Source organism: Natrix helvetica (genome assembly GCF_964273705.1).
Source record: "Natrix helvetica genome assembly, chromosome: 1".
Classification (NCBI taxonomy): domain Eukaryota; kingdom Metazoa; phylum Chordata; class Lepidosauria; order Squamata; family Natricidae; genus Natrix; species Natrix helvetica.
The window spans coordinates 233,998,141-234,025,154 of record NC_138548.1 but is presented as its reverse complement, the minus strand read 5'-3'; the positions used below and the strand labels follow the sequence as shown (position 1 = coordinate 234,025,154).

General features: G+C 40.8%; 1 protein-coding gene across 3 annotated transcripts in view; it reads right to left on the bottom strand.

Annotated features, from left to right (window-relative positions):
• The window catches only part of LOC309399135 (ABC-type organic anion transporter ABCA8-like), a 106,831-nt gene that overhangs the window by 24,843 nt on the left and 54,974 nt on the right, over positions 1-27,014 (bottom strand). For all 3 annotated transcript variants that reach the window (XM_081966657.1, XM_081966656.1, XM_081966658.1), the window contains 13 exons: positions 23,816-23,935; positions 22,036-22,174; positions 20,793-20,883; positions 18,832-18,971; positions 17,661-17,777; positions 15,807-15,996; positions 14,853-15,016; positions 13,501-13,628; positions 7,081-7,218; positions 6,711-6,827; positions 6,115-6,288; positions 4,147-4,260; positions 3,245-3,358 (listed from right to left, as the gene is read on the bottom strand). In XM_081966657.1, the coding sequence (XP_081822783.1) occupies positions 3,245-3,358; positions 4,147-4,260; positions 6,115-6,288; positions 6,711-6,827; positions 7,081-7,218; positions 13,501-13,628; positions 14,853-15,016; positions 15,807-15,996; positions 17,661-17,777; positions 18,832-18,971; positions 20,793-20,883; positions 22,036-22,174; positions 23,816-23,935 (1,746 nt within the window). The remainder of the gene's footprint in view (positions 1-3,244; positions 3,359-4,146; positions 4,261-6,114; positions 6,289-6,710; positions 6,828-7,080; positions 7,219-13,500; positions 13,629-14,852; positions 15,017-15,806; positions 15,997-17,660; positions 17,778-18,831; positions 18,972-20,792; positions 20,884-22,035; positions 22,175-23,815; positions 23,936-27,014) is intronic.

The window sequence follows — 27,014 nt, the reverse complement described above, 5'->3', positions numbered from 1 at the left end:
GTGTGGTAAATTCAATTGGTAATTTCGGTCAGTTTATATCTCGTGGAATTTCTTACTTATTTGTGTGATCTGAGCTTTCTTAATGTCGCCCCATCTCCCCCAGTTGGCAGTGCTCCGGCCCCTCCCGTGTCTTGTACATCTACTGAAGTGTCTTCTGGTTTTTCTAGGAGTAGTTTATTTTTTTCCATAAAGGCCTGCGCCTCTATGGGTGTATTAATTCTAACTCTTGTCTCCTCCCAGAATATTAGCATACCTTCAGGCAGTAACCATCGAAACCACACCCCCTTCTGGTATAGTTTATTCACCAATTGCGAATAAAATTTTCTTTTCTCCCTCACTTTCTTGGGGATCTGTTTCAGAATGGTTATCTCCTTATCTTTGTATGTCAAGGCTTGCCCCCTTTGTGCATTCAGGATTTCATCTCTTGTGCTTTTCCTAAGAAATTTAATGTGTACCTCCCTGGGGACATTGTGTGTTCTAGCATACGCTGAGTTCACTCTATAGGCCAGGTCTATTTCCCACCCCATCTGTTGTTTTTCCTTCTGAATATACTCAGCCAAAATGGTTGTCATGATGTCCCTTATGTTTTCATCATCTGTCTCCATCACGTTCTGAAATCTAAGATAAAAAGACATTCTCTCAAACTCTATTTTCATTTGTTGGGTGTCAAGTTCTTTGTTTCCCCTCTGCACACCCTCTATCCCCCCCTTCATCTCAGCCGCCCCATCTTCCAAAAGATCCAGTCTCTGTGAGTTCTTATTAATGTTATCCTGGTTCTCTTTAATTTCTTCTTTCATCTCCTTCAATTGTCTCTTTATTTCCTCTTGTCCCTGTAGAAGTTGTTGAAGCATTTGATGAAGCTCCAGGTCCGTAGATTTAGGTTGCTTGAAGGCTGTTAACGTTGATTGTGTGCTAGGACTGGAGGTTGCAGATGTTGGGGCAGAGGCAGCAAAGCCTGACTTTCCAGGAGGTGGTCTTTTAGATGCCATTGTTTATAAAGTAAAGAGTCCAGTCAGTAAAAAGAAGGATCAGTCAGAGAGATAGAACAGCCAAGAGAGTCCAGGAGACAGAGTCCAGGCACAGGGGAGTTTTCTAATCACCCTGGCAAAAGAGCAGTCGTTTTTCACTCCAGGGGGTTCAGAAGCAAACAATCCACAAGAGAATTATCCAGGTAGCACAGAGACAAAGACCAGAAGCCTGAAGCTAAAAGGTGGAGTCAAGTTTCACATTTCATGAAGACAACGGAAGTGTGCCATCTTGCCCTGCCAGCTTCGGATATTGAGGCAACAAATAAAGTTTTCAAAGTTCAAAGTTCCCAGGGCTTCCAGATCTCATTGTCTTAAACCTTAAAAGTTTAAATCTGAAAATCCATTTAGTAGGGGTGTGACATCTTTGGTTTGACTCTCCCCCTCCTCCTTCCCTTGGGGCTGAGAGCTCTCTTGTTTCTAGCCGCTTGTCCAAGGGGGGGGGAAATCCCCCTCCCCTCCAGCCGCACCTCTCCAAATCAAGCCAAAAGTTCAAGTTTGCACAGCTGGCAGATTTTAAAGTTGGTAATAGGAATGAAGGGAGTCTACACCTCACTGCTCCGCTGCCGCATCCTTCAGCTTTCTTTTTTCACACCGAACAGCCTGTCAGCGAAGACGCGCCCACGCGCCCTCCGATCTGCTCCCCGGTGCCTTGAGTGCGCAGGGGACCTCCTGCCGGCCGCCGCCGATGCAGGGATCCCCCGCGATGCCGCCCCTCCAGCAGGACGCCTCTACGGGGCGTCCTGTGCCCCCCAAGAAGTGGGGAAGCCCACCGGGGAGCCGGAGCGAGCAACAAGTTGCCCGTCGCCGTCAGCCGCCGGAACCGGAAGTCCGTTTTGTACTATTTTCTTACAAAGAAAACTACATAGTGTAGGGTCCTTGGTACCCTCTGAGCTTAGTTGTTTTCCTGCAGTTACATTACTCAACTAGGTAACATTCTAGTTTCCCAATTAAGTAACATCACTAGTGCACGGATGCTGTTGTCTAGTTGGGTAATATAACATCTTCACGAAAACAACCAAGCTCAGCGAGCACCAACGACCACACAGCTCAATCCTGAGCTACAAATATTCTCTTCTATAGAAAACTTAATAGACGGCAGAATAGAAATTTGACTCAAGGGATTCTTCCATTTTCTTATGCAGACATAGTTTCCTAAGAAACTTCTGATGAGCTTGATGAAGGTTACACCAGATTTCTAGAAAGGAAAAGGAGCATCCCAAGATACAATTTAGGTCCCTTTACCTCCCTTAAACACCATGTTCCTTTCTACCATTTCACACATCAATGGGCATGGGAATGGAACTGGAGTGAATGCCCAGTCATCAAATTTATGTAGCCCAAGGGTTTGCAGCAAAGCTGGGAAAATGAATGAAGCTAATGTAAACTGGTAGATGTTTGTCATAAAAAGCTATTGTTGTGTAAAGTTATTTTTTTCTAGTTTTTTGCTGCAGAAATCTGTTTTGCAAATCTGTAGGTTTAGTGTTCCAGGTAAGTACTATATGGAGTGATCTTAACACTCATTTCTGAATTGAAGTGAGAAAGAAAAGTTCATGGCCAGAAGTGGTCACAGAGCAGCATATCTGATCTTATTGGATCTGAGAAGTGCAGGGAAGAATTAGACCACCCTGGTGGTTAGGGAATTGGCAGAAAGGCCAATATATTAAAATAGAGTGAAAAAAGATGGGGACTTCAGAATTGGAAGTAGAGGCCACTTACTCCACTCTAGTAGTTATCCATCCAATCACTTTGTCCATAAATATGATGGAGAAATTTGTAAGGCCCTAAACCTGCCCCAATTTTCACAGGAATAGGCTTACGGACAGGGGAATGGGACAACTTGCCACAGCCAACTGGTCGCAGCCAACTCATTATGGCCAACTCGCAGTGGGACAACTCACCAATGGCCAACTCTCCACAGGCCAACTCACTGCAGGACAATGTAACAATTCTATTTAATTGTTTAAAATAAATTTTAAAAATGTTTTGATTTTTGCCATTCACATTTCATTCTGTCCCTCCTTTCTTTAATGATTCTATACCACCATTTCTTTGATATTAGTGTAAGTCTTGTCCTGCAGCAAGTTATCCCGTGGTGAGATGGCTGTGGTTTTTTTTTTTGCTCTGCAGCAAGTTGGCTGTGGCAAGTTGATCATGGCGAGATGGCTGTGGGGAATTGTCACAGACAATGACAAAAATAGGACAAGATTTTATCTTACCGTTGAAAAGTAAATTAAAAAACTAACAGCTGGAAATATAGGAATGAAAACATCAAGTAGATATATCAGATCTGATCCAGATGTTGCAAATATTGCAAATGAAATCACAGACACCTAAAATGAAATAAGAAAGTATATTAATGTTTTTAACTTGCTAAACGTTTCACCCAGGTATCCCTTTCCATAAAGTCTATTGTGCCTTTACTCCTTATATTTACACCCCAGCTAAATTGCATCTAAGAAATGTCTCTAAACCTGTTTATACTTGTCTGTTACAATCAGTACTCTCAGTTTTCATTCCTTTCAACATCTGCTGTTAAACCTGCTGCAGAAAACTAGGTCTGAATTCTTCAGTTTGCTAATTTTATTGTCTCAGTTGTGAAAATTTGTTAATGGTTGTTAGGATAAAGCTATTGCTCAAAAGAAATATATGCCAGTTGCACGCATCCAAATTTTGATCAATAATCGTAAGTGTGAAAAACGGTCATAGGTCACTTTTTTCAGTGCTATTGTAACTTTGACAGCCACTAAATGAATGGTTGCAAGTCAAGGACCCCCATGTGGGGCAAAGGTGGGTTGCTGCCGGTTCAGCCCGGTTTGGATGAACCGGTAGTGGATTTCAGGCCTGAGTCACAAAATCGGAAGCGACCCATGCCTGCCATGCCCCCGAACTGGTTCCCTCGCTGCCGCTTGGCTGCCACCATTTTGGATTTTAGTGACTACGCCTGCACAGTTCACTGTAAATTGTTCTATGCATGTGCACAGAACAATTTCCCATTGAACAGTACACACCTGGTGCACATGCACGTTGGTAGCGAACTGGCAGTAACTCCGACAGCAACCTACCCCTGATGTGGAGGGGAAAATGCGAGGAGAAGTGAATAATTGGGTCATATACTTACTAATATAAAGATGAATGACCAAAAACTGGCAGTATGTATATTTTTACGAAATATGAAGGCAATTACATATAGGAATAGGACAACAGAGGTACTATAACCAAGCAGAAATATCACCTGTTTAAAAATAAGGCCTGAAATTAATGGTATGCAACTTTTTTGGAAAAATAGAAAGAAATTATTCATATTAATATATGCAAAATTTTAAATATTTAAATATGTAACATTTAAATAGCAATGTTGCGGCGGATTGGGGTCTTTACCTCAATGCGCCAAAGACGGGACGTGAGACCACAAAGGTGCTAGAGAAAACAGGTTTATTGATGCATCGAGTCCAGCGTGTTCACACACCAATCTGAACTGTCTTTAACTAAAGGGGAGCCTAGGGGCTCCTGGTCTTTGGTCCTTCTTTAGTGGTTCTTGGAGTTGTCAGCCGCTGGTGCCGTAGCCCTCGGACCCCTGGAAGTCCCTCGGAACAAAGGTCCATTGGCGCCAGGGAAGTTCCCTTGGACTAGCCGGGCCCCGACATCGGGGTGGACACACCAGAGGGTCCCAAGACCCTTCAACGTCCCGGCGCAGTCACCAGAAATGTTGCGGCAGATTGGGGTCTTTACCTCAATGCGCCAAAGACGGGACGTGAGACCGCAAAGGTGCTAGAGAAAACAGGTTTATTGATGCATCGAGTCCAGCATGTTCACACACCAATCTGAACTGTCTTTAACTAAAGGGGAGCCTAGGGGCTCCTATACCCTAAAGGTAAGCTGGCTATTCTCCTGCTGCCTCAGTAACACTTACAAAAGCATATTATATCAAATATTTGAGTTTAGCAGATGCAATCCACAAAATCTATTCATAAACTTTATATTTCAAATGTATAAAAATCCCATTTGGATTTCATGGATAGTTTGCTTTATTGGACAACCCTTCCCTCCAAAACTGTGGATTTACCTGATTTTAAATATCTGTATTCTATCTATTCGTTCTGTCAGAATGCATAGGGTTTGTGCCAAGGGTTATTAAGAACTATTTCACATATGCCATCACCGCCATAATGTAGAAAAAGGATGGCGAAGCACATTGTTTTGCAGTGCTTGATTCTAGAGATAGCTCCAACAGTAAATGAGTATAAACTTGGAAGTTTATATAAAATTCAGCACGTCACATATTTCTTTCATCTGCTTTGAGGTTTCTAAAGTTTTAATTTAATGGGTTAAGTGTGTTCAGGTTGACTATTTTATTTGTTTTTGTGGGATGCGATCCACGTCTGCTTTTGTTGTGTGACAAACGTTCTACCATCCTCTTGTTTTGTCCTGCCAATCTTTAAATTAATTTGTATGCCAGAAGAAACAATGCACACTTGTAATATTTTAATTATATATTAAAATAGCAAAATAGAAGAATGTTAGGAAAAAAGATAGTCATGTCCAAATCTAGGGGACAGTGCTCATCTCCAATTCACAGCCAAATATCCAGCATCGTCACAGAGCACTGTTACCTTCCTACCAAAGTGGTACCCATTTAACTACTTGCATTTACATGCTTTCGAACTGCTAACTTGTCCGAATCCAGGGCAAGAACAGGAGATCACCCTGTCACACGGTACTTGAATCTGCTAATCTTCCACTTGACAAGCCCCGCATCTTAACCACTACCTTGAGTCTATATCACACCCCAGCAATCCCACTGGTTATATCAGCTAGAACTGTCTTATAATGATGTTACCTGAATAAATATGGAGATAGAGTTGCCATCTCAGCTGATTACAGGGCCTTTGTATCAATTTCGAGTAGCCTCTCTTTGCTATTCTTCAGTCATTTATCAAAATACTTATTTATAATTAAAGATAGAAGCCTACCATTCAAAGCCTGAAACTGGAACTTTTGCTACGTATTATTAAGTAAGTTATTGATGCCCATAATGGAAAAGTGTAAACTTAAATGTTTAAAATGTTATTTAAATCATTAAACTTACCAAAAATAAATGTAAAATGCTCAGATTCTTAGTTATAACGATTAATTTTAGTAACCATGGCAATATTGCTACAACAAGTAGGGCAAAGTGGAGAGGAATATCTATCAGAGCTTGTCCACACCAATATACAGAAGGCAACAGCCCTGAGATTCGGAGTTGAGAGTGAGCTTTTATCTAAGCAAAACAAACAAATAAATATTTGGAGGGGAAGGGAGAGAGGAGAGGAGAGGTTAGGTTAGGTTTTGAGGTCAAATTGTAAAATCAGACAGACCTTTTAAAGTCATTACTACTATCATTTACAGGTTATAATTTCTAAACTTTACATGTAGAGAGAAAAAGCTACACAAACTACAGATTTATTATTTTAATGGTTTTTAAATCTACCCAGATTACTTGCATGATTAGGCAGATTTAAGACAAAGAAGGGGGAAATAATTGAACAGGATATGCCAGAGTTAATATAGGCAATTTGACTGTAATATAAAACATAAACTGTGCCACATATGTATCTTCACAGTGATCTGATATTTCCTTTTTGATCAGTACAACCTTGTCAATGCAGTGGAATATTTTAACATAAATTTAATTAGTTTTACCTTGTAGTCTTGCATGCTCATCATTGCAAACTGAGGTGGAAAAGCAGGCAGCAATATGAAAGCCTCAAGCATTTGTAATTCCACAAAATAAAACGCAAAACTTTCCGGTTGAATTTCCTGGAAAATGGATTTTTTTTAAAGAGAAGGCTTTATATGTGATAATATGGTATAATGAAACAGTTGTTCTAAATATGTTTACATGGCAAGCTTATATACAGGTGATAATGAAATTTAAAATAATATAATTAATTGATTCTTCCACATTTAAATGTTTTTTTTAAAATCTACATTGATTCTTTTAAAAAACATATTCGTATACTTTCCCATTGGTTCTCTGCCTCCGTATTTATGATCTTATTGGAATACTTACCCCTAAAAATATTTGACTCCAAATTCGAAGACGGGCAGTGGAATTAAGCATGTGTAAAAATGCATTGCTGATGATGTTGACAAGCACAGGAAAGCAGTTAGTTATTTCTGTGTGGCACATAAGTGTGAACCTATATTTCTGAAACAGGGCAGCAAGTTAGAAGAGAAATGAATCAAGAGAAGAAAGTGATAAAAAAACAATTATAGCCTAAGGACCTCATCTGGTTTTTGATTGAGAACTAGGATGAAAAATAACTTACGTTTAATACAATTATGTTAAACACACTCATACTTAATACTTTATCCATTTTGGTACATTAACAGTTTCAAATCAGTTTATGCCCCACTAGTGTCATTTGTGCTCATTTTAGATGATAGGTAGTCTTTGACTTACAACCGGTCATTTAGCAACTGGTCAAAGTTACAGCAGACTCCTCAGAGCTACTTATAACATGTTTTTGCATATCCTCCTGTGGTAACATCAGAGGTGGATTCCTCCTGGTCCTGTCTGGTACGCCAGAAGAGGTAGTAAAAATCTGCCATACCGGAACGGTAGTAACAGTGACGTGCAGTGAGGTTCATGGCTGGTGAGGCTGGTGACGTCATCAGGAAGGCGGGGAATGGGACCACGTGTGCTGGAGGCTCAGGCTGCCTCAGCCTCCAGCACACGTGATCCCATTCCTCGCCTTCCTGAGCATGCTCCGCCGGCTCGTGCTCCACAGTCCTCGAAAGCGACTGGGGAACGACGAGAACCTTCCTGCCTCTGCTGGACTTTGCGCGCTCCTCAAGGAGCGCGTGAAATCCAGCAGAGGCAGGAAGGTTCTTGTCGTTCCCCAGGTGCTTTCATGCCTTCGTCATCCGGCAGCACCGACAACATTTCTGCCTCCGCCCTCTGCAGCTCCCGGGCGCGGCCGGATGGATGTATATAATATTATAATATTATATATATATATATATATATATAGTATATAATATTATATACTATTATTTCATGAAGAGAGGTGAGGCTCTGCCTCCCCTGCCTCCCCTCACCGCACGTCCCTGGGTAGTAATGGTGGCTTGGCCATGCCCCCAAACCTCTGCAGAAGCTTCTTTTTTAAAGCCCTTTTTCCCTGCCAGTCAGGCAAGGAAAAAGAGGTTTTAAAAACTAAAAGAGAGAGGGGGGGGGAGGGAGGAAGGAAGGAAGGGAAGGGAGAAAGAAAAAAATAAAAAGAAAGAAGGAATCTCACTTTTTAACCGGGATTCAGCAAAAGAGAAAAAAAATTCTGTTGCTTTAAATTGGAACTGAGCATGCCTGGCTGTGGAATTCTGGGAGTTGAAGTCCACAAGTCTTAATGCTGCAAACTTTAAATGGAAACCTGCTTTAAATTAAAAAGCTGCTCAAAAGGAAGTTTGCAAAGTGACATTCAGCAGTTTGTTTCTGGGTCAACTGAACAACAAACTTGATAAAAGGTAGGATTCTTATATAGTTCTATGTTTTTGAGGTTCTGGGGTTTGTGCAATATGGGCTTTGTGTTTCTAAGAGTTTTTTTTTATCATTCCCTGCTTGTGAATGAAGTCAAACTTTCTATAGGCTCATTATCTCATTATCTATCTGACAGGCATGTGGAATGAGTCTTTCGGGGAGTAATATTTTATTTGGGGGGGTCACTTCCCACAGAAGGAAGAAAGAAAGAAAAAGAAAGAAAGAAAGAAAGAAAGAAGGAAGGAAAGGAAGAAAAACAGGGCCAGAAGGCTACTCAGAGGTCATCTAGTCCAACCCCCTGCTGCAGCAGGAAACCTTACATTGTCTGCATAATTTTGGTGCCTCATACAGAGAGGAAAATTGCCAGAAAAGAGAAGGAGTTTACTAGGGCAAGGCTGCCATACAGCAGAAGGCAAAGATAGTCCTTGAGTTATGGCTACAATTGAGCCCAAAATTTTGGTTGCTAAGCAAGAGCGTTAAGTGAGTTTCACCACATTTTACCCAATCTATGACATCTCCTGGCGAGTGACATCAAGTTGCTCACGCCCACCCAGTCACATGACGAACAAGCCACACCCACAAAATAGGCCACGCCCACATAATAGATAGTAAAAAAATTGAAACCCACCCCGGGTAACATGATCACATTTGGTGAGCTCAGCAACTAGCTCACTGTTACAGATATTTGCAGCAATTTGAGTGGCTTTTTGGGCAGGTTTTAGCATTTATTTTCAGTTTCTGGGGGAAAAAACCTCTCAGGGAAAATGGATTTGCTTAACAATTATCATAATCACTTAGCAGTTGCTGTGGTTGATTAACAACTGTCAATAAGAAAGGTTATAACGTTGAATTTTGTCACGTGATTCCTCAACTTATGACTCTAACTACTTATGTCCATAATTCCAGGCTCATTCATTGTCATAAGGACTACCTGTAAAAGCAAGGAATAATCATTTTTTCTGTTCTTTTAAATCTGATATCCTACTAACGTGGTTGAACCCTATATATATACATATATATATATATATATATATATATATATATATATATATATATATATATATATATATATATATATATATATATATATACATACATACATACATACATACATACATACATACATATATATATATATATATATATGTCTTTGGTTGTTCAGGTTTTCTCCCGCGTAGAATTGGAAGTATCTTCATGACGTTTCGATGAAGTCTCATTCATCATCTTCAGGCTGCTGCTTCCGGCTTGGTGCTTCTGTCTTGGTGCTTCCAGGAGCAATGTGAGATCTCAGCCGGTTCCTCTTTTTAACTGCCAGTGGGGGTTTGTGCTGATTGGGTGGGAGCTTGGCTGCATTCTGATTGGGTGGAGGTGTATTCTGATTGGTAGGGGGCTTGGCTGTGCTCTGATTGGATGGGAGTTTGGCTGTGCTCTGATTGGATGGGGGCGTGCTCTGTTTGGGTGGGGGCCTGGTTGTGCTTGTGTTAGTCTGAGTTGCAGAGGGATTTGAGCTGGTGAGCTGCGTTACTGTTGTTTGGCTTCGTGTTTGTGGTCGTGCCACATCTCCGTGGTGGGCATCAGTTTGCTTCATGTATGGATTGGAGGGGTTTAAAGTGGCTAATAATGCAGCTGTGGTCTGGCTTCTGGTTTGTGGTCGGGCTTCTGATTTGTGGTCATTATCGGTGTGGGTTTGGGCTTGCTTTTTGCGTGGATGTGTGATGGTGACATCCTGTGTGGTTTTCGTGAGTGTGGGTCTGGTATCATTCTTAGTGTTAGGGACTCGTTTGTCAGTGAGGGCGGGTTTCCAAATGGCTGGTAGGCGGGAGGTATCATCTTGTTTATTCATGCTGTGTGGTCGTTTTTCTATCTCAATAGCTTCTCTGATTATTCTGTTGTTAAAGTGTTCAATTTTGGCAATAGTTCTGGTCTTTTTAAAGTCTATATCATGTCCTGTGGCTTTGAGGTGTTGGACCAGGGAAGAAGTTGGTTCCTCCTTTCTGACTGAGTTTTTGTGTTCTTCAATGCGTGCCTTTATTCTTCTGTTGGTTTGTCCGATGTATGTGGTGGGGCAGGTGGTGCATGGGATTTCATATACTCCTTGATTTTCTAACTCTATTTTGTCTTTGGGGTTTCTCAGGATGGTGGATATTTTTCGGTTTGTGTAGAATGCTGTCTTGATGTTGTGTTTGTGGAGGATCTTGCTGATTCTGTCTGTAGTGCCTTTTATGTATGGGAGGAGGGCTTTGCCGTTTTCTTGTTCACTGTCTTGGATTTTAGTGGGGTTTTCTTTTTGGATTAGGTTAGTGATATTGTTTCTTCGGAATCCGTTGGATATTAGTACGTTGGTGAGAGTGTGTAGTTCGGTTTTGAGGTGTTGTTCGTCAGCTAAGCGTTTTGTTCTGGAGATGAGTGTCTTGGCTACAGAGTTGATCTGTGCTGGGTGGTGGTTTGAGAGTGCGTGCAAATAGCGGTTTGTGTGTGTTTTCTTCTGGTAGATGGTGTGTCCTAGGGATCCATCGGATTTCTTATAGACTAAGACATCCAGGAAGGGGAGTTGGTTATTGGCTTCTGTTTCCATGGTGAACTGTATTTTGGGGTGTAGGCTGTTGAGGTGTGTGAGGAAGTTGTCCAGTTTATCTTTCCCGTGTGGCCAGATTATGAAGGTGTCGTCTATGTATCTGAGCCAGAGTTTGGGTTTGTGATCGGATTTTTCTAGAGTTTGGGTTTCAAAGTGTTCCATGTAGAGGTTAGCAATGACAGGTGAGAGGGGTGATCCCATGGGTGCTCCTTCTGTTTGTTTGTATTTTTGTCCGTTATAGATGAAGTATGTGTTGGATAGGCAGTGGTTGGTCAGATCTAGGATATGTTTGGGGGGGTTGTATTTGTTTTGGATAGCTGTCAAGGCTTCTTTGATTGGTACTTGGGTGAAGAGTGATACAACATCGAAGCTCACGAGTAGGTCGCTGGGCTGTAAGTTTTGTTTCTTTATGATCTCTATGAACTGGAATGAGTTTTTACGTGTGAGGTGATGGATTCTGCATAGGGCTGTAGTTGTTTGGCGAGAAATTTGGCTAGGTTTTGTAGAGGTGAGCCTATGGAGCTGACTATGGGTCTGAGTGGGGTTCCTTCTTTGTGGATCTTGGGGAGACCATAGAGCTTAGGGCATCTGGATGATTTTTCTCTGGGAATGAGTCTTTGCTGGATCTCTTCGCTGATGGGGGAGGCTTTTATTTTGGATCTGGTGGTTTTTTCTAAGTAGGTGGTGGGATCCGTGCTTAGGGGTTTGTAAGTGGAGTCTTGGAGTAGGTTGGTTAATTTGGTTTGGTAGTCAGATGTGTTCATGACCACCGTGGCGTTCCCCTTGTCTGCTGGAAGGATTATTATGCTAGTGTCTTCTTTTAGGTTAAGTAGTGCTGTCTGTTCCTCTTTGGGTAAGTTGCTTTTGGGGGGCTTGCTGGTACAGAGGATGTTGGTGATTTCGAGTCTGATTCTGTTAGCGTCATCGGGGTTGATTTTGGTCAGGCTGGTTTCAACTCCGCATATAATGGTTTCAGTGGGGATGTGTTTGGGAGCGACTGCAAAGTTGAATCCTCTGGCAAGGACCGAAAAATATCCACCATCCTGAGAAACCCCAAAGACAAAATAGAGTTAGAAAATCAAGGAGTATATGAAATCCCATGCACCACCTGCCCCACCACATACATCGGACAAACCAACAGAAGAATAAAGGCACGCATTGAAGAACACAAAAACTCAGTCAGAAAGGAGGAACCAACTTCTTCCCTGGTCCAACACCTCAAAGCCACAGGACATGATATAGACTTTAAAAAGACCAGAACTATTGCCAAAATTGAACACTTTAACAACAGAATAATCAGAGAAGCTATTGAGATAGAAAAACGACCACACAGCATGAATAAACAAGATGATACCTCCCGCCTACCAGCCATTTGGAAACCCGCCCTCACTGACAAACGAGTCCCTAACACTAAGAATGATACCAGACCCACACTCACGAAAACCACACAGGATGTCACCATCACACATCCACGCAAAAAGCAAGCCCAAACCCACACCGATAATGACCACAAATCAGAAGCCCGACCACAAACCAGAAGCCAGACCACAGCTGCATTATTAGCCACTTTAAACCCCTCCAATCCATACATGAAGCAAACTGATGCCCACCACGGAGATGTGGCACGACCACAAACACGAAGCCAAACAACAGTAACGCAGCTCACCAGCTCAAATCCCTCTGCAACTCAGACTAACACAAGCACAACCAGGCCCCCACCCAAACAGAGCACGCCCCCATCCAATCAGAGCACAGCCAAACTCCCATCCAATCAGAGCACAGCCAAGCCCCCTACCAATCAGAATACACCTCCACCCAATCAGAATGCAGCCAAGCTCCCACCCAATCAGCACAAACCCCCACTGGCAGTTAAAAAGAGGAACCGGCTGAGATCTCACATTGCTCCTGGAAGCACCAAGACAGAAGCACCAAGCCGGAAGCAGCAGCCTGAAGATGATGAATGAGACTTCATCGAAATGTCGTGAAGATACTTCCAATTCTACGCGGGAGAAAACCCGAACAACCAAAGACATACATACAAACACCCGCGAAAACCTCAGAATATATATATATATATATATATATATATATATATATATATATATATATATATATATATATATATATATATATATATATATATATATATATATATATATATATATATATATATATATTCGTAGATTTTCACGGGTGTAGGTATGCTGGTTTTGTTGTATTCGGGTCTTTTCTCGTGTAAGGTTGAGATTGTCTTATATATTAAAATTCTATTTAATATATAATTAAAAATATATTCCTAAAAGGCAGTTATAATCTCCACAATCAATTCCATTAAATCCCTTGTTTCATTTTCCAAAAAGAGGGAAAGAATTCAATGTTACCTTCTCTTCGATGTCTACTTGTATGGCCCCATTGTGAACCAGCTGGTCACTGATATTGTTACCCGAGATTACATCCATCAGAATGTTCTGATTCTTTACTGCCTGGACAAAATTATCAATTTTTTCACCTGGAAAATAAAACAAAGAGGGACAAGATACATTTATGGCATATTTATTTTCCAAACAAAGAAGAGAGTACCAAATAATCAACAATACAATATTTAAATATAATCATACCTGATACTCCATTCACATTTAAATGTAGATTAGGATGGAGAACTCTGACCCTCTACCTTTATTAAATTCTAAATCTGTCTGTCTGTCTATTTAGTGAGATTTTGGAAGTAATTATAAAGAATCCTTGCCATGGGAAAATGTTTTTGTTCTGAATTCTTTAAAAAAAGTCTTTAAAAATTGGGCACTAGTGGGAACTAGAAGGAACTAAAGATTACAAGCAATGGAGATTACTCACATCTGACTTATAAATGTGGAGTAAATCAAACTATTTTAACATTGGAAATATTGAATGATGCTTTTGAACAATGGACACAGAAATCAGTTTATTGAGGATATCTATCTCTATATATAGACTGTGGTTTAAAAGACATTATGGAAGAGGAACAAATTTTACCTGGCAAAACTGACACTGATTTGAACGTTTCTTTAAAAACAACTGGATATAAAGATGATAAGAAAAATATGTCATATTGACATAAAAAAGAAACTGGCAAATGTCTTAATACAGAAAAGCACTGTATAAATAAATCAAGAGAGTGACTTGAATTGTTTTCTTATATTGGATTTACAAAAGAGGCTTGTTAAAGCTTTGAAAATTTTTATGAGAAGGGACAAAGAAAAAACTAAAAGAAATGAAGTTCTAGGACATTACTCGAAGGGACTAAAAAGTTCAAGATGGTTAGAAGTAAAAGGAAGGAATATAAAGTTGGTTTATTTGATCATGGTTAAAATGTTATTATCTCTAATAACCCTTAATGGAGTTTTGCTGATCAGGACTGAAACAAGGTTTTAAGGATTTGTTTATAGATAAGATATGGGATATATCAAAATCTAAGGGACTGGTTTGGACAAAACTCAGCAGCACTTTTTCGTGCGGCTGTTGATAAAAGTATGATCACCAACCTGGATCACCAATGTCCGATGATGGATATAGCACAGGAAAAAGAAGAAGAATGGGATATAGGAAGAAAAGAACATTTGTTGTATTTCAATATATAGTGAATTTTTGTTTCTGTTGTTTCTTTTCTTTTGTTTATTTCTTAGTTTTTATCATTGTGTTTATAATTTGTAATATAAATACTATGAAAAAAGAACATTATATTCCTCACCCTTACCTGTGTTGTTAAGGATCAGAAGTCCAGAGTTTTCCTTGAATTTCCACTTTCCTGGCTGAAAGTATAACCCAGGATGAAGCTCTGCATAATGCATGGTCAACGAAGCACCAAAGGAAACAGTATGAATTATATATGGTAACATAATGAATCCAGAAATTAGTAAACTGTAATAAAAGAGAAATACAAATTAAGCATAGTAGAGATGTGAAATCTGACAAGTGTCATTCTACTTAGTTTATTAAACTAGGCACAGTGAGAACAACATTATTTAGAGGAAAAGTGATTTTTATTAATTCCCCTGAGTTTTGAGCCACTGAGGAAAACTAATTGCAGCCCTATCTATTTAAAAATCTTAATTTGTTTTAAAAAATAGTTTACTGTACATGAAGCCAATGGCATCCTGGTAAACAAAGCAAGTCTTCCCCAACCCATAATTTTGTATATTTTATAGTTTTATAGTATCTTTATATGAGGAAAAGTAGCTGTAATTTCTGCAAAAATGTATAATTTGTCAATGAGTAACATGGACAGAGCAACTTCACTGGATTAAAAACCCAATTAACAAAATCTGATATTTTCAGAGTGAAATAGGATTATAGCAAAAAATTATCTTTTTATTTGAACAAATAACCAGGGGATCATCCATGCCATCTCTCTCAGATCATAATTGGTCTCCATCCTTGGAGAAGAAATTTTTTATATCTTTGGACCCTTTAATGATCATTAAGAGAGAGGGAGAGGAAGGGAGAGGAAGAATGGGGAAAGGAGGGAAGGAGATGAAGAGATGAGAGAGAGAAAGGGAGAGAAAGGAAAGAACATGGGAGGGAGACCTTTATTTTGTTCAAGATTCATGCAGGCAAGTTTTCACTTCAATCAAGGCATGTATTTTGGCCCTTATTCCCTAAGAAGATTGCACATTCAGCATGCTTCAAATATAACTAATAGATCACTCACAGGGCTCCCCAGATTTTCCATTCCCTCTTGAGATTTAAAAAGTGCATTCTTGCAATGGCACAAACTTGTTGTCTCCAGAGTTTTAAGCCCTTCACTGTCACTTTTCCCATCTCTGACAATAACAGCAGATCCTGTTCCATTTCATCCTTTCCTGGTTCTTCTCCTTCCCCTTCATGATGGACTCCATAATCTAAGGTAATTTTCAACATACAATCAATGTGCTTATTTCAGTTGAAGAAAGCCTTCATTTTCTAACCTTCATCCCTCCCTTCTAGCTTCTCACAGCCAAATCTCTTCATTGTACTCTTTGCAATTTCTCTTCAATTATTACCCTAAGGTACTTACAGTAGCTGGGATACGATCTGAGGAAGGAAAATAGCAAATTTAAAGTCTGGCATTATGGAGGGGTGGGATCTTAAAGAAATATGTAAAATGTTGAAAACTATGCGTGAATCATTTGTGTTGAGAAAGGATTATAATTTGAATTTTATGGAAAGAAATGAAATTGAACACCCTATGATAGAAAAAGCAAGAAAGAATGAGAGAAATAATAAGCAGATAAAGGATCTCATTGGACTTAATAGAGACATAAAGAAGAGGGAAGAACGTATCCCAATAAAAAAACAAAAAAAGGGAAAAGGAAAGAAAAGAAAAGAATGGAACGGACAGGCAGCATGATGAAAGAAAGAAAAGAGTTCACTACGGGGGGAAATATAATAAGAAAAGAAAAAGGGGAAATAGGCTGAGGAGACAAAAGGAAATCATGAAGAAGTTACGACAAAAGTTCAGAGATTGGGATTTAAGATTTTCTTAAAATAAACGGAAAGGAAATTAATAAATTGGTAGATGAGAGGGGGGGAAGGTGGAGAATGTTTGTAAAGCATATACTATTGTGAACTTTAATTAACTGTAACACTGAAATGTAATATGTGTGTATGATATAGAAAGGATTATAAGCAAAAAAGAATTAAAGGTAAATTAACTAAGGTGAATAAAGATAGTAGGCCAGCTGATACGAATCAATAATGGAAGGTGAAATGATTATGCCGAGTTACAAATAAGAAAAATATTAGTTGGGAAAGTTATCAGAAGAGGGGGGGGGGAATGGAGGGAAAATGTGGAAATACATCTAATAATGTATAGTTAAAATTACAAGATGAAACAAAATAGGGGCGTTTAATGATCCAAAAATATGTAACAGCATGATGAAGATAGCGGGAAGTTTGAATCTGTCTTGCACTGCATCCAAAAAAAGAGGTTGTTATGGGGGGGGGGGGAAGGAAACAATTAGAATTCGTATAAAGGTATACATTTAAAGAAAAAACTAGCAATATGGAAAACATTTTTTTCACTTCTTTTGTTGGGAATATAATTATCAATTCCATTGATATTAAATGGGGTTTGCTATAAGGTGGAAATAAACCATGTAAAATAGAGAATGGAAGGGAGATAAAGAAAGCGAAAGAGGGAGAAAGGAGACAGGAGAGAGGGAAGTAGAAGGGAGGGAAAGAGCAGGAGAGAGGAAAGGTGTGGAAAGAGAGGAGAGGAGAGGGAGAGAGCAAGGGAAAGTAGAGAAGAGAGAGAGGGTAGAGGGAAGAAGAAGATAGGGAGGAGAAGAGAAGGAGAGGAGAAGAGCTGAAGACGAAATAGACTATAATATGGTGTATGGAAAGCAGAAGAGCAAACAAAAATAGAAGAGGCTTAATGGCAAAAGAATTGATATACTATTGAATAGTCAAAAAATGTTTGTTAAGATGTATAGGTATGCTTTGGATTATATTATATGTATGTTAAAAAAAAAAAAAAACTTTTTTTCTCAACTATTTACAGCAGAAGATATTCCAAATACTTTACCGTCACAATTTTTTTCATTTCCTTCTAGTTTCAAGAAGACATCTTCCAAAGTTGTCATAGTAACTCCATAGTTAACTATCCCTAGATCTGTCTGTTGATCGATTTCACTGAACAAATCTGAGTGGACAAAAACAAATCACATGCCTGACTTTGATTTGTCCTTCTAATTTAAAATAAGGGTTTAAATTGAGGTCTAAGGAGCTGCCACAAAGAAGAGGGAGTCAAGCTATTCGCCAAAGCACTTGAAGGGAGGGCAAGAAGCAATGGATGGAAACCAGGTGTGAAATCCTCTGAAGTCTGCTACCTGTTCGCTTCCTGTGTGCATGCACACATGCTCACCGCAAGTGCTAAGAAGACTTTTCTGAGTCTCCAAAGGTAAGTAGAACAGCGAGGGAGGAAACAGCTGTGCCATGCAATTTAGATTCGCTAGAAAGCAAGATTTCCTGTTTTCTAGTGAATATAAATAACACGGCACAGCTGATTGTCGCACAGCTGAAGTTTTAAACTTTTTTTAAAAAACTTTTTTTTAGCATTTTTTTTACTACCGGTTCTGGTAGTAAAAAAAATGCTTTAAAAAGTTCCACTAATCAGCTGTACCACACAATCGTCAAAACTTTTTTTAGCACTTTTTTACTATTGATTCGCCTGTACTGATAGTAAAAAAGTGCTTTTAAAAAGTTCTGACGATCGACTGTGTGACAATCAGCTGTGCCGCATGATCGAACTTTTTAAAAACTTTTTTTTACTACCAGTTTGGGTGAAATGATAGCATTTTTTACTAGTGGTTCAGATGAACCAGCCCGAATCAGTAGCATTTCACCCCTGATGGAAAGTTATGAAAGAGAGACCCAATCTAGAAATAAAAAGAAATGGGTGTGAATGTGTAGAATGGCCTTCAGAAATTGTGGGTGCTCCATTACTGGAGGTTTTTAAGAGAGTTTGGAGAGCCGTTTGTCTGAAATGATATAGGGTCTCCTGCTTGAGCAGATGGTTGGATTAGAAGACCTCTAAGGTCCTTTCCAGTTCTCTTATTCTGTTGTAAGAGTTCACCATAATTTTAATTAGGTCCATTGGCATATAATAGAAAGCAAGTTAAATTTGTGTGACTTCAACTATATGGGCTCTTTCAGAAAAGAGTAACTAAATTCATTTTTATTTACTCGATAATTACCTGGAAATTTATTCACATATTCTGAAGGCAGGATGTATCTCAATTCATTTTCACGTTGTCCTGATAATTTCACAGAAGGAATATAGTGTTTAACCAGTGACGTTGTTCTTTCAGAATCACAAATTTCATTTATCTGCATCCTGTGCATGTTAAACAAACATTCAGGCAGGCAGCAATGACTAAGTTGCATTTTTTTCCAGTAAATAAACACTTGAATTTATGGAGCTCATTTTTATTTTCATGTATTGTTTTCTGTTTTTGTTATAAACCTTATATAAGCCATCCAGAATCACAAACTGCAAGATGGACAATCAAATGAATTATTTAAATACATATACATGCACATATAAAATATATCCTTATAATATGCTAAATTATATAAAATATCAATGCATAAAATATTCTGATTTAATGGACATTCAGCTTTAACATGTATCACATTTCCCACAAAATTGTCTAAACTGAGAGGTTCCTATATTTGGGGAAATCAATTACCGTATATACTTGAGTATAAGCCGAATTTTTCAGCCCACTTTTTGGGCTGAAAAATCCACTTCGGCTTATACTCCAGTGAACAAAAAAAAGGAGGGAAGCTTCTGCAAAGGCGAGTGACAACAAGTCTCCCAGGCTTTAATTTGCCAAGCTGTGCGCACGCGCCTGTTTTCCACGGCGTGGAGCAGCGGCGAGATTCTGGGCGGTGAGCAATGATTCCGGGGGCCATCAGTGGGGGGGGCAGGGTCCCCCCTCGCGTTCCTCATCTTCCCGGATGGCCCCTGGAATCATCGCTCGCCGCGCAGAATCTCGCCGCTGCTCCACACCGTGGAAAACAGGCGCGTGCGCACAGCTCGGCAAATTAAAGCCTGGGAAACTTGTTGTCACTCGCCTTTGCAGAAGCTTCCCTCCGAAGCGTTGTGAGGGAGGGCTGTAAACTTCCCTCCGAAGTCTTGGGATGTTCTGAGGAGCCCCCCAAGGCAAAACGCCGCTGCCAGGTAGTTAAAAGTACGTCTCTGATTCGTCTCTGTCAGTCTCTCTCTGATTCCCTCTCTCTCTCCCTCTCTCTGTTCCTCTGTGTGTGTGTGTGTGTGTGTGTGTGTGAATGAGACAGACAGACAGAGAGAGGAACAGAGAGAGGGAGTGAGGGAGGGAATCAGAGAGAGACTGACACACACACACACAATTAAAGCAATTTTATTGTTATCTACCTGTATTTTTATTTTTGAAATTTACCGTGAGCTGCTGCATTTCCCAGCCTCGGCTTATACTCGAGTCAATAACTTTTTCCAGTTTTTTTGGGTAAAATTAGGGGTCTCGGCTTATACTCGAGTCGGCTTATACTCAAGTATATACGGTAAGTAAGAATCTGTTAATTTCTGACCAAATTCAATCTATTAAAAGTTGGCTAAATTTAAATCTAGTATTTAATTTCTTTTAGTATTTATCCTGTAGCTACGGAACACATAATGTGACGTTATCTTTTTGATATTTTATCTTAATCCCTCTTCCCCCTCATTCATAGAAATATGATTATTGCACCATATCACGTTTCATTAAATACACTTTTGCATAGATGCATCCGAACTATATAGCTAAATGTCATCTCCCAGCACCCCTCATTGCTAATTGGGAGGGTTAAGATTGCTTGGAGTTTTAGTTTGGCAACTTCTATAAGATCCCATATTAAACAGAGCTGTTAAATTAATAGCAGATTTATGTAGCATTTCAGTTCCTCGCTCAAACTAAAAATGTTTTTATAGATCTATTGAATTGGTCCATTTCTTTATTTTTAGATTTATATATTCCTCAATTACCATTTTGTCTTCAAACTTTAATAGAAACTTATAGATTCTAAGAATATCAGTATCCTCAATGAGGGCCACTTGCACACAGACTGCCTAGAATTGATAGGAAACAAACCACCATCGCCAAGCAAATAAAACACAATGCTGTCATAATTCTAGTACCTTAAATGATAGCCAATTCCCCACTTTTTCTTCAGGAACAGAGATGAGCCAACACAATTCAGGCTGCCATGGGAGATGAAAGCTTTGCGATCTAGAGAAACAGCAAGCAATAACGTTTTTGTTGTTATCTGTTTAGCGGTACAAAGCCCTCTATGCCAAATTCCAACTGTAGAACGAATGGGCGTTTTAGAAAAGTAAGTCAGCAAAAGGAAAGCAACAAATATTACTTCAACATCCATTATTCCTTGTGAAAAGCCTATGTTTTGTAACTGATTTTTATTGCTATATAAATGCAGATTTGTTCCCTTGCAATAGGATAAGCCTACATAGTGCATGTCCAACCTGAATCTCCCATATTCCAAATCCCTGCTTCAGTACGGTGATCGCTGACTTGTCCCAGCTGAACTACAATCAGTCCAACCTAATTCTTGAGGTTGAACTTGCTTCCCAAAGTAAAATACTTTTTAGTAGGAAAGTCAAAATAAAATTATGAAAAAATATAGTAATTTTGTTATTAGACTCCGAAACTGTACCCTGTTGGATGAAAATCCTTGAGAGAGAACACCTCAATCATTGTGCTATAAATGAATGCAAAGAAGGAATTTCCTTGTTGGACTGCAAGGAAAAAAGAGTGAAGGGGACAAGTGGCAGTGGGCCTTCAAACTCGTTGAAGATAGAAGATAGGAAGAAGTGAAGAGTGAGCTTAGTATGCAAAATAAAACCATCAGATCGAATTCATTAAACAACATTCATTAAGTAGCACTAGCAACAGCAGTTAGACTTATACACCGCTTCACAGTGCTTTACAGCCCTTTCTAAGTGATTTACAGTATCAGCATATTGTCCCCAACAATCTCGACCCTCATTTTACTGATTTCGAAAGGATGGGAGGCTGAGTTGAGCCAGTTAGGATTGAACTGCTGGTTGTGGGCAGAGTTAGCTTGCAATGCTACATTCTAACCACTGCGCCCCCACAGCTCTTAGAAGATTTAGCATCCAACATTTTATTGGGGCTTCACAATGTCTAAAGTGGGCCCCAAACTTATGGAACACGGAACATTTGCATTAGGATGCTATATCAAGCAGTTATCTATGCAGTTCAAAAGAATTTTCTTCTACTAAGTAGAAACAGAAAGAGGCCTCACAACATATACAGAAGTAACATTACAATATACCTCTATTCCTCTTATTTTATGCTTGTTCCTATATTGTGCATTGCTTTATTATAGGAAGATCTACTCACCAGAGAGGATATCCGCTTCATCCATGAACTGGGTAGTTAACAAGATGACTCGACCTGCTTTTTGCTCGTTTAGGAGAGTCCATACTTGATGTCTAGAATAAGGATCCAATCCTGCAGTTGGCTCATCTAGTAATAAAACCTGCAGGTGAGAAGTACAAAAAGTACGTATTTTAACTCCTATCGTATTGAGAAATGAATGGGAGAGAAATTATGCTATCAAATTTAGAGAAACCTGAATAGCTTTGGACTAAAGAATGTTTCATACATGTAGAAAGTTCAAGGTTGTATACTTCAAAGGTAGCACATTTGTGTTGGATGGAACTAATAATATATCCTCAAAAGGAGTGAAATGCTTAAAAACCACTGTAAGACAAAACCATGTATGAAGCACTATATACAGACAGAAATATAAGAATGGTGTCAACTCTAGAAATGACATTAGCTGAATCCATCCTTTTCTCTGCTTTGTTTTTTAGGTGCCACATAGGGGAGGAGGGGGACTTATGGAATGCAGAACAACAATAAGTCACCTGAGCACCAAGGCTAACCCAGTGAAACTTAGCAACAGCAGGAGGGCATAAGAAGCTCATCACCTGCTTGGTTGCCTGACGTGACCTATTAGCCAGTGGTGGCCAGTATCTATCAATTAATTATGCCAAAGCGCAGGAATTATTCAGAGTTGGCTTTACATTTGAACATGCCAATATGATGTGCCCAATAAACAGGATCTTTGAGAAAGGAACAGTGTCAGAGACTTGAACTGGCGCAGAGCTTTATTCAGAACCATGACAAATGGTTTGCAAGGGGCAGAGAAGCATGGAGAAATACAGCAAATTGTGATGAAAATTAGTTTGAATTACATTTTGTTTCTTTTTCTTGTTATTCCTTATTTTCTTTGGCTTCTTTCTTTTCTTTACTCTGTTTAATATTGTTTAGCCTAGGGAGGAGACTGCATGGGTAGTCTTTGACTTACAACCGTTCGTTTAGTGACCATCCAAAGATACAATGGCACTGAAAAAAGTGACATATGACTATTTTTCACCTTTAATGACCATTGTAGCTTCCCTGCAGTCACATGATCAATATTTGGGCACTTGGCAACTGACTCATATTTATGGCCTTTGCATTGTCCCTGGATCATGCGATCACCTTTTATAACCTTCTGACAAGCAAAGTCAACGGGGAAGCCAGATTCGCTTAGCTATCATGTTACTAACCTAACAACTGCAGTGATTCATTTAACAATTGTGGGAAGAATTCACTTAATAACTGTTTTGCTTAGCAATGGAAATTTTGGGTTCAATTGGGGTCGTAAATTGAGGGTTACATGTATTATATGTATGTTATATATAATATTGAGAAATATCATTCAATATAGATGTTCAATTATTCTTTATGATTAAATGAGAAAATTGGAAAATCCATTGGCTTGAGAATAACCTTTATGAAATCTAATTTTTTGGCAACTAAATGAAATTAATCCAGAAGAGAACATTTCCCTTTTCACAAAAAGCTCAAGCAAGTGTTAAGAAACCTCTGAGAATAGAATTCCATTTTTCAAAGAAATAAAGCCAGAGAAGAGTATACTAAATCCTTGTCCTTCCAATAGTTATTTCCTATTAGAAGAAAGGAATCAACTTACCGGTATATACAGAAAGTTCTGGAAGTACATATTTAAATTAGGGACTTCTATAATCTATGCAAATCAAGGAAGGAAAGAAGGGAGGGAAAGAAGGAAAAATGTGTGCAATAGACTTTTTCTCCCATGGGTGATTTTTACCTGTGGTTGTCCTAAGAAAGTAATTGCCAGAGTCAATTTTCGTTTCTGTCCACCACTTAAATTCTTAGCTTGTGTATTCTGAATGGCACTGATATCCAAGAGAGTCTGCATTTTTTCTACCTATAAAGAATAACAATGTATATTCATATTCATTTTAAGCAAATATTTTATTGCACATTTTTCCATACATATCTCTATCACAAGCTTAACAGATCTGTGACATTATCCATACAACTGGAATCAATATTGAATACATTATATACTTTCTATTTCCAAACGTTCTCACCCTATGTACATTTCCATTTCTTATTTCTATTGTCTATCCATTCATACCATTTCTCCCATACCGCATATTATTCTGAATCATCCTTTCCCTTTAACTCTAATGTGAGTTTGTCCATTTCTGCACACTCATGTATTTTTTGGATTACTAACCCCTCTGGCGGAATACTATCATTCTTCCAATACTGTGTGAAAGCAATCCTTGCTGCCTTTATTATATGTAACATCAGGTATTTTACATTTCTATTGTAAAACTTTGTATTGATTATCCCCAGGAGAAACATTTCTGATTTGAATTCTATTTGACATTTAGTTAATTCCTGCAGCCAATTCTGTATTTTCAATCAACATCTTTTCGCTTTGGGGCATGACCACCATAAATGAAAGAAGGTACCTTGTCCCTGTTTGCATTTCCAGCACTTTGGGTTTAAATTTTGGTACATCTTGGCTGGCGCTACATGCCAACAGTAAAACGTATTTATTTTCTTTATAGGCCACGGATTTCATAATTGTATATTTTTTGTTCCAAATTGTCTCCCAATCTTCTAATTCTATGTTGTGTCCAAAATTTTTGGCCCAGGCAATTATTGGTTCTTTTACAATCTCCTCTACCCTATCAAATTTTAGTAAATAATTATACATTTTGGTTATTAATTTTCCCTCTGGGCCTACCAATAGTTTATCTAATTATTGTGGTTGAATATCGAATCCATATTCCTCAGCATCCTTTTTATATCTCGATTGTAATTGTAAATATGGCCACCAGTCAATACGTATTCCTTGTTCTTTTAGGTCCTGATTGTTTTTGAGTTTCCCTTGGCAATCTAAAATTTCATTATACATTTTACCAGTGACGTGCGGTGAGGGTTATGGCTGGTGAGGCTGGTGACGTCATCAGGAAGGTGGGGAATGGGACCACGTGTGCAGGAGGCTGAGGCAGCCTCAGCCTCCAGCATACGTGGTCCCATTCCCCGCCTTCCTGAGTGAACATTAAGGGGACCACGGAGTGCACTGATCCACGTAGCGTTGCTTCCTCCACCGGCGCCAGTCCCTTCCCCCCCCACTCCTTCAAGGTCTCCCACCAACCCAAAGCCCAATCCCCAGAGGCCTTCCTCGGGCCTTCTGCATCCCTCTAACGCCTCCTGCACGGCTTCTTCAGCGTCATCACCTCAGCGAAGCCCTGCCTTGGCAGCCAGCAAAAGACCTGTTGGCTCCCGGGAATGGCCCCACATCAAACGAGAGACTCACCTACAGGGCGGGCCTTTCCCGAGCCGCCGACTCCGAGAAAAAAATCGAGGGGAGGGAGGGAGATGCACAAAATGGGGGCAGGAGCTTCCCAGGGGTGTGGGACAGGAGGAGGAAGAAGAAGAGCCTTTCCAAGGCATGCAGCCGCCGGCGCCCACAAACGCAGACCCGTGGAGGTGGGTTCCTTTGCGTTTGCTTCCTAACGACCCGAGAGGCGGTGGGCCGGCTGTGTGGTTGTCAAGCGGCTTCACGAATCGCTGCCCAGGAAAAGCAGCTCCGCGGGGCCCGGCGGCAAGGCTTGAGCGTGGTGACAGCGCAACCGCCTGAATGGGAAAGCAACCAAAGGGGCAGTGAGGGCGGGTGGTGGCTGCAGGCGGCAGGGCTTCAGCAGGGTGAAAGCGCAGCCCCTTTTGTTGCTTTCCCATTCAGGCAGCTGCGCTTTCACCCCGCTGAAGCCTTGCCACCTGCATGGGAAGCCGCCCTCGCTGCCCCTTTCGTTGCTTTCCCATTCAGGCAGCTGCGCTTCCCATTCCCATTTCCCATTCAGGCGGCTTCCCATGCAGGCGGCAAGGCTTCAGCGGGGTGAAAGCGCAGCCCCTTTCGTTGCTTTCCCATTCAGGCGGCTGCCCCACGGAAATGGGAATGGGAAGCGCAGCTGCCTGAATGGGAAAGCAACGAAAGGGGCAGCGAGGGCGGCTTCCCATGAAGGCTACAAGGCTTCAGCGGGGTGAAAGCGCAGCCCCTTTCGTTGCTTTCCCATTCAGGCGGCTGCGCTTTCACCCCGCTGAAACCTTGTAGCCTGCATGGGAAGCCACCCTCGCTGCCCCTTTCGTTGCTTTCCCACTCAGGCAGCTGCGCTTCCCATTCCCATTTCCCGCGGGGCAGCTGCCTGAATGGGAAAGCAATGAAAGGGGCTGTGCTTTCACCCTGCTGAAGCCTTGCCGCCTCCATGGGAAGCCGCCTGAATGGGAAATGGGAATGGGAAGCGCAGCTGCCTGAATGGGAAAGCAACGAAAGGGGCAGCGAGGACGGCTTCCCATGCAGGTGGCAAGGCTTCAGCGGGGTGAAAGCACAGCTGCCTGAATGGGAAAGCAACGAAAGGGGCAGTGAGGGCAGCTTCCCATGCAGGCGGCAAGGCTTCAGTGGGGTGAAAGCGCAGCTGCCTAAATGGGAAAGCAACGAAAGGGGCGGCGAGGGCAGCTTCCCATGCAGGCGGCAAGGCTTCAGCGGGGTGAAAGCGCAGCTGCCTGAATGGGAAAGCAACGAAAGGGGCAGCGAGGATGGCTTCCCATGCAGGCGGCAAGGCTTCAGCGGGGTGAAAGCGCAGCCCCTTTCATTGCTTTCCCATTCAGGGGGCTGCCCCGCGGGAAATGGGAATGGGAAGCTCAGCTGCCTGAATGGGAAAGCAACGAAAGGGGATGCAAGGGCGGCTTCCCGTGCAGGCTGCAAGGCTTCAGCGGGGTGAAAGCGCAGCTGCCTGAATGGGAAAGCAACAAAAGGGGCAGCGAGGACGGCTTCCCATGCAGGCGGCAAGGCTTCAGCGGGGTGAAAGCGCAGCCGCCTGAATGGGAAAGCAACGAAAGGGGCTGCGCTTTCACCCCACTGAAGCCTTGCCGCCTGCAGCCACCGCCCGCCCTCGCTGCCCCTTTTGTTGCTTTCCCATTCAGGCAGC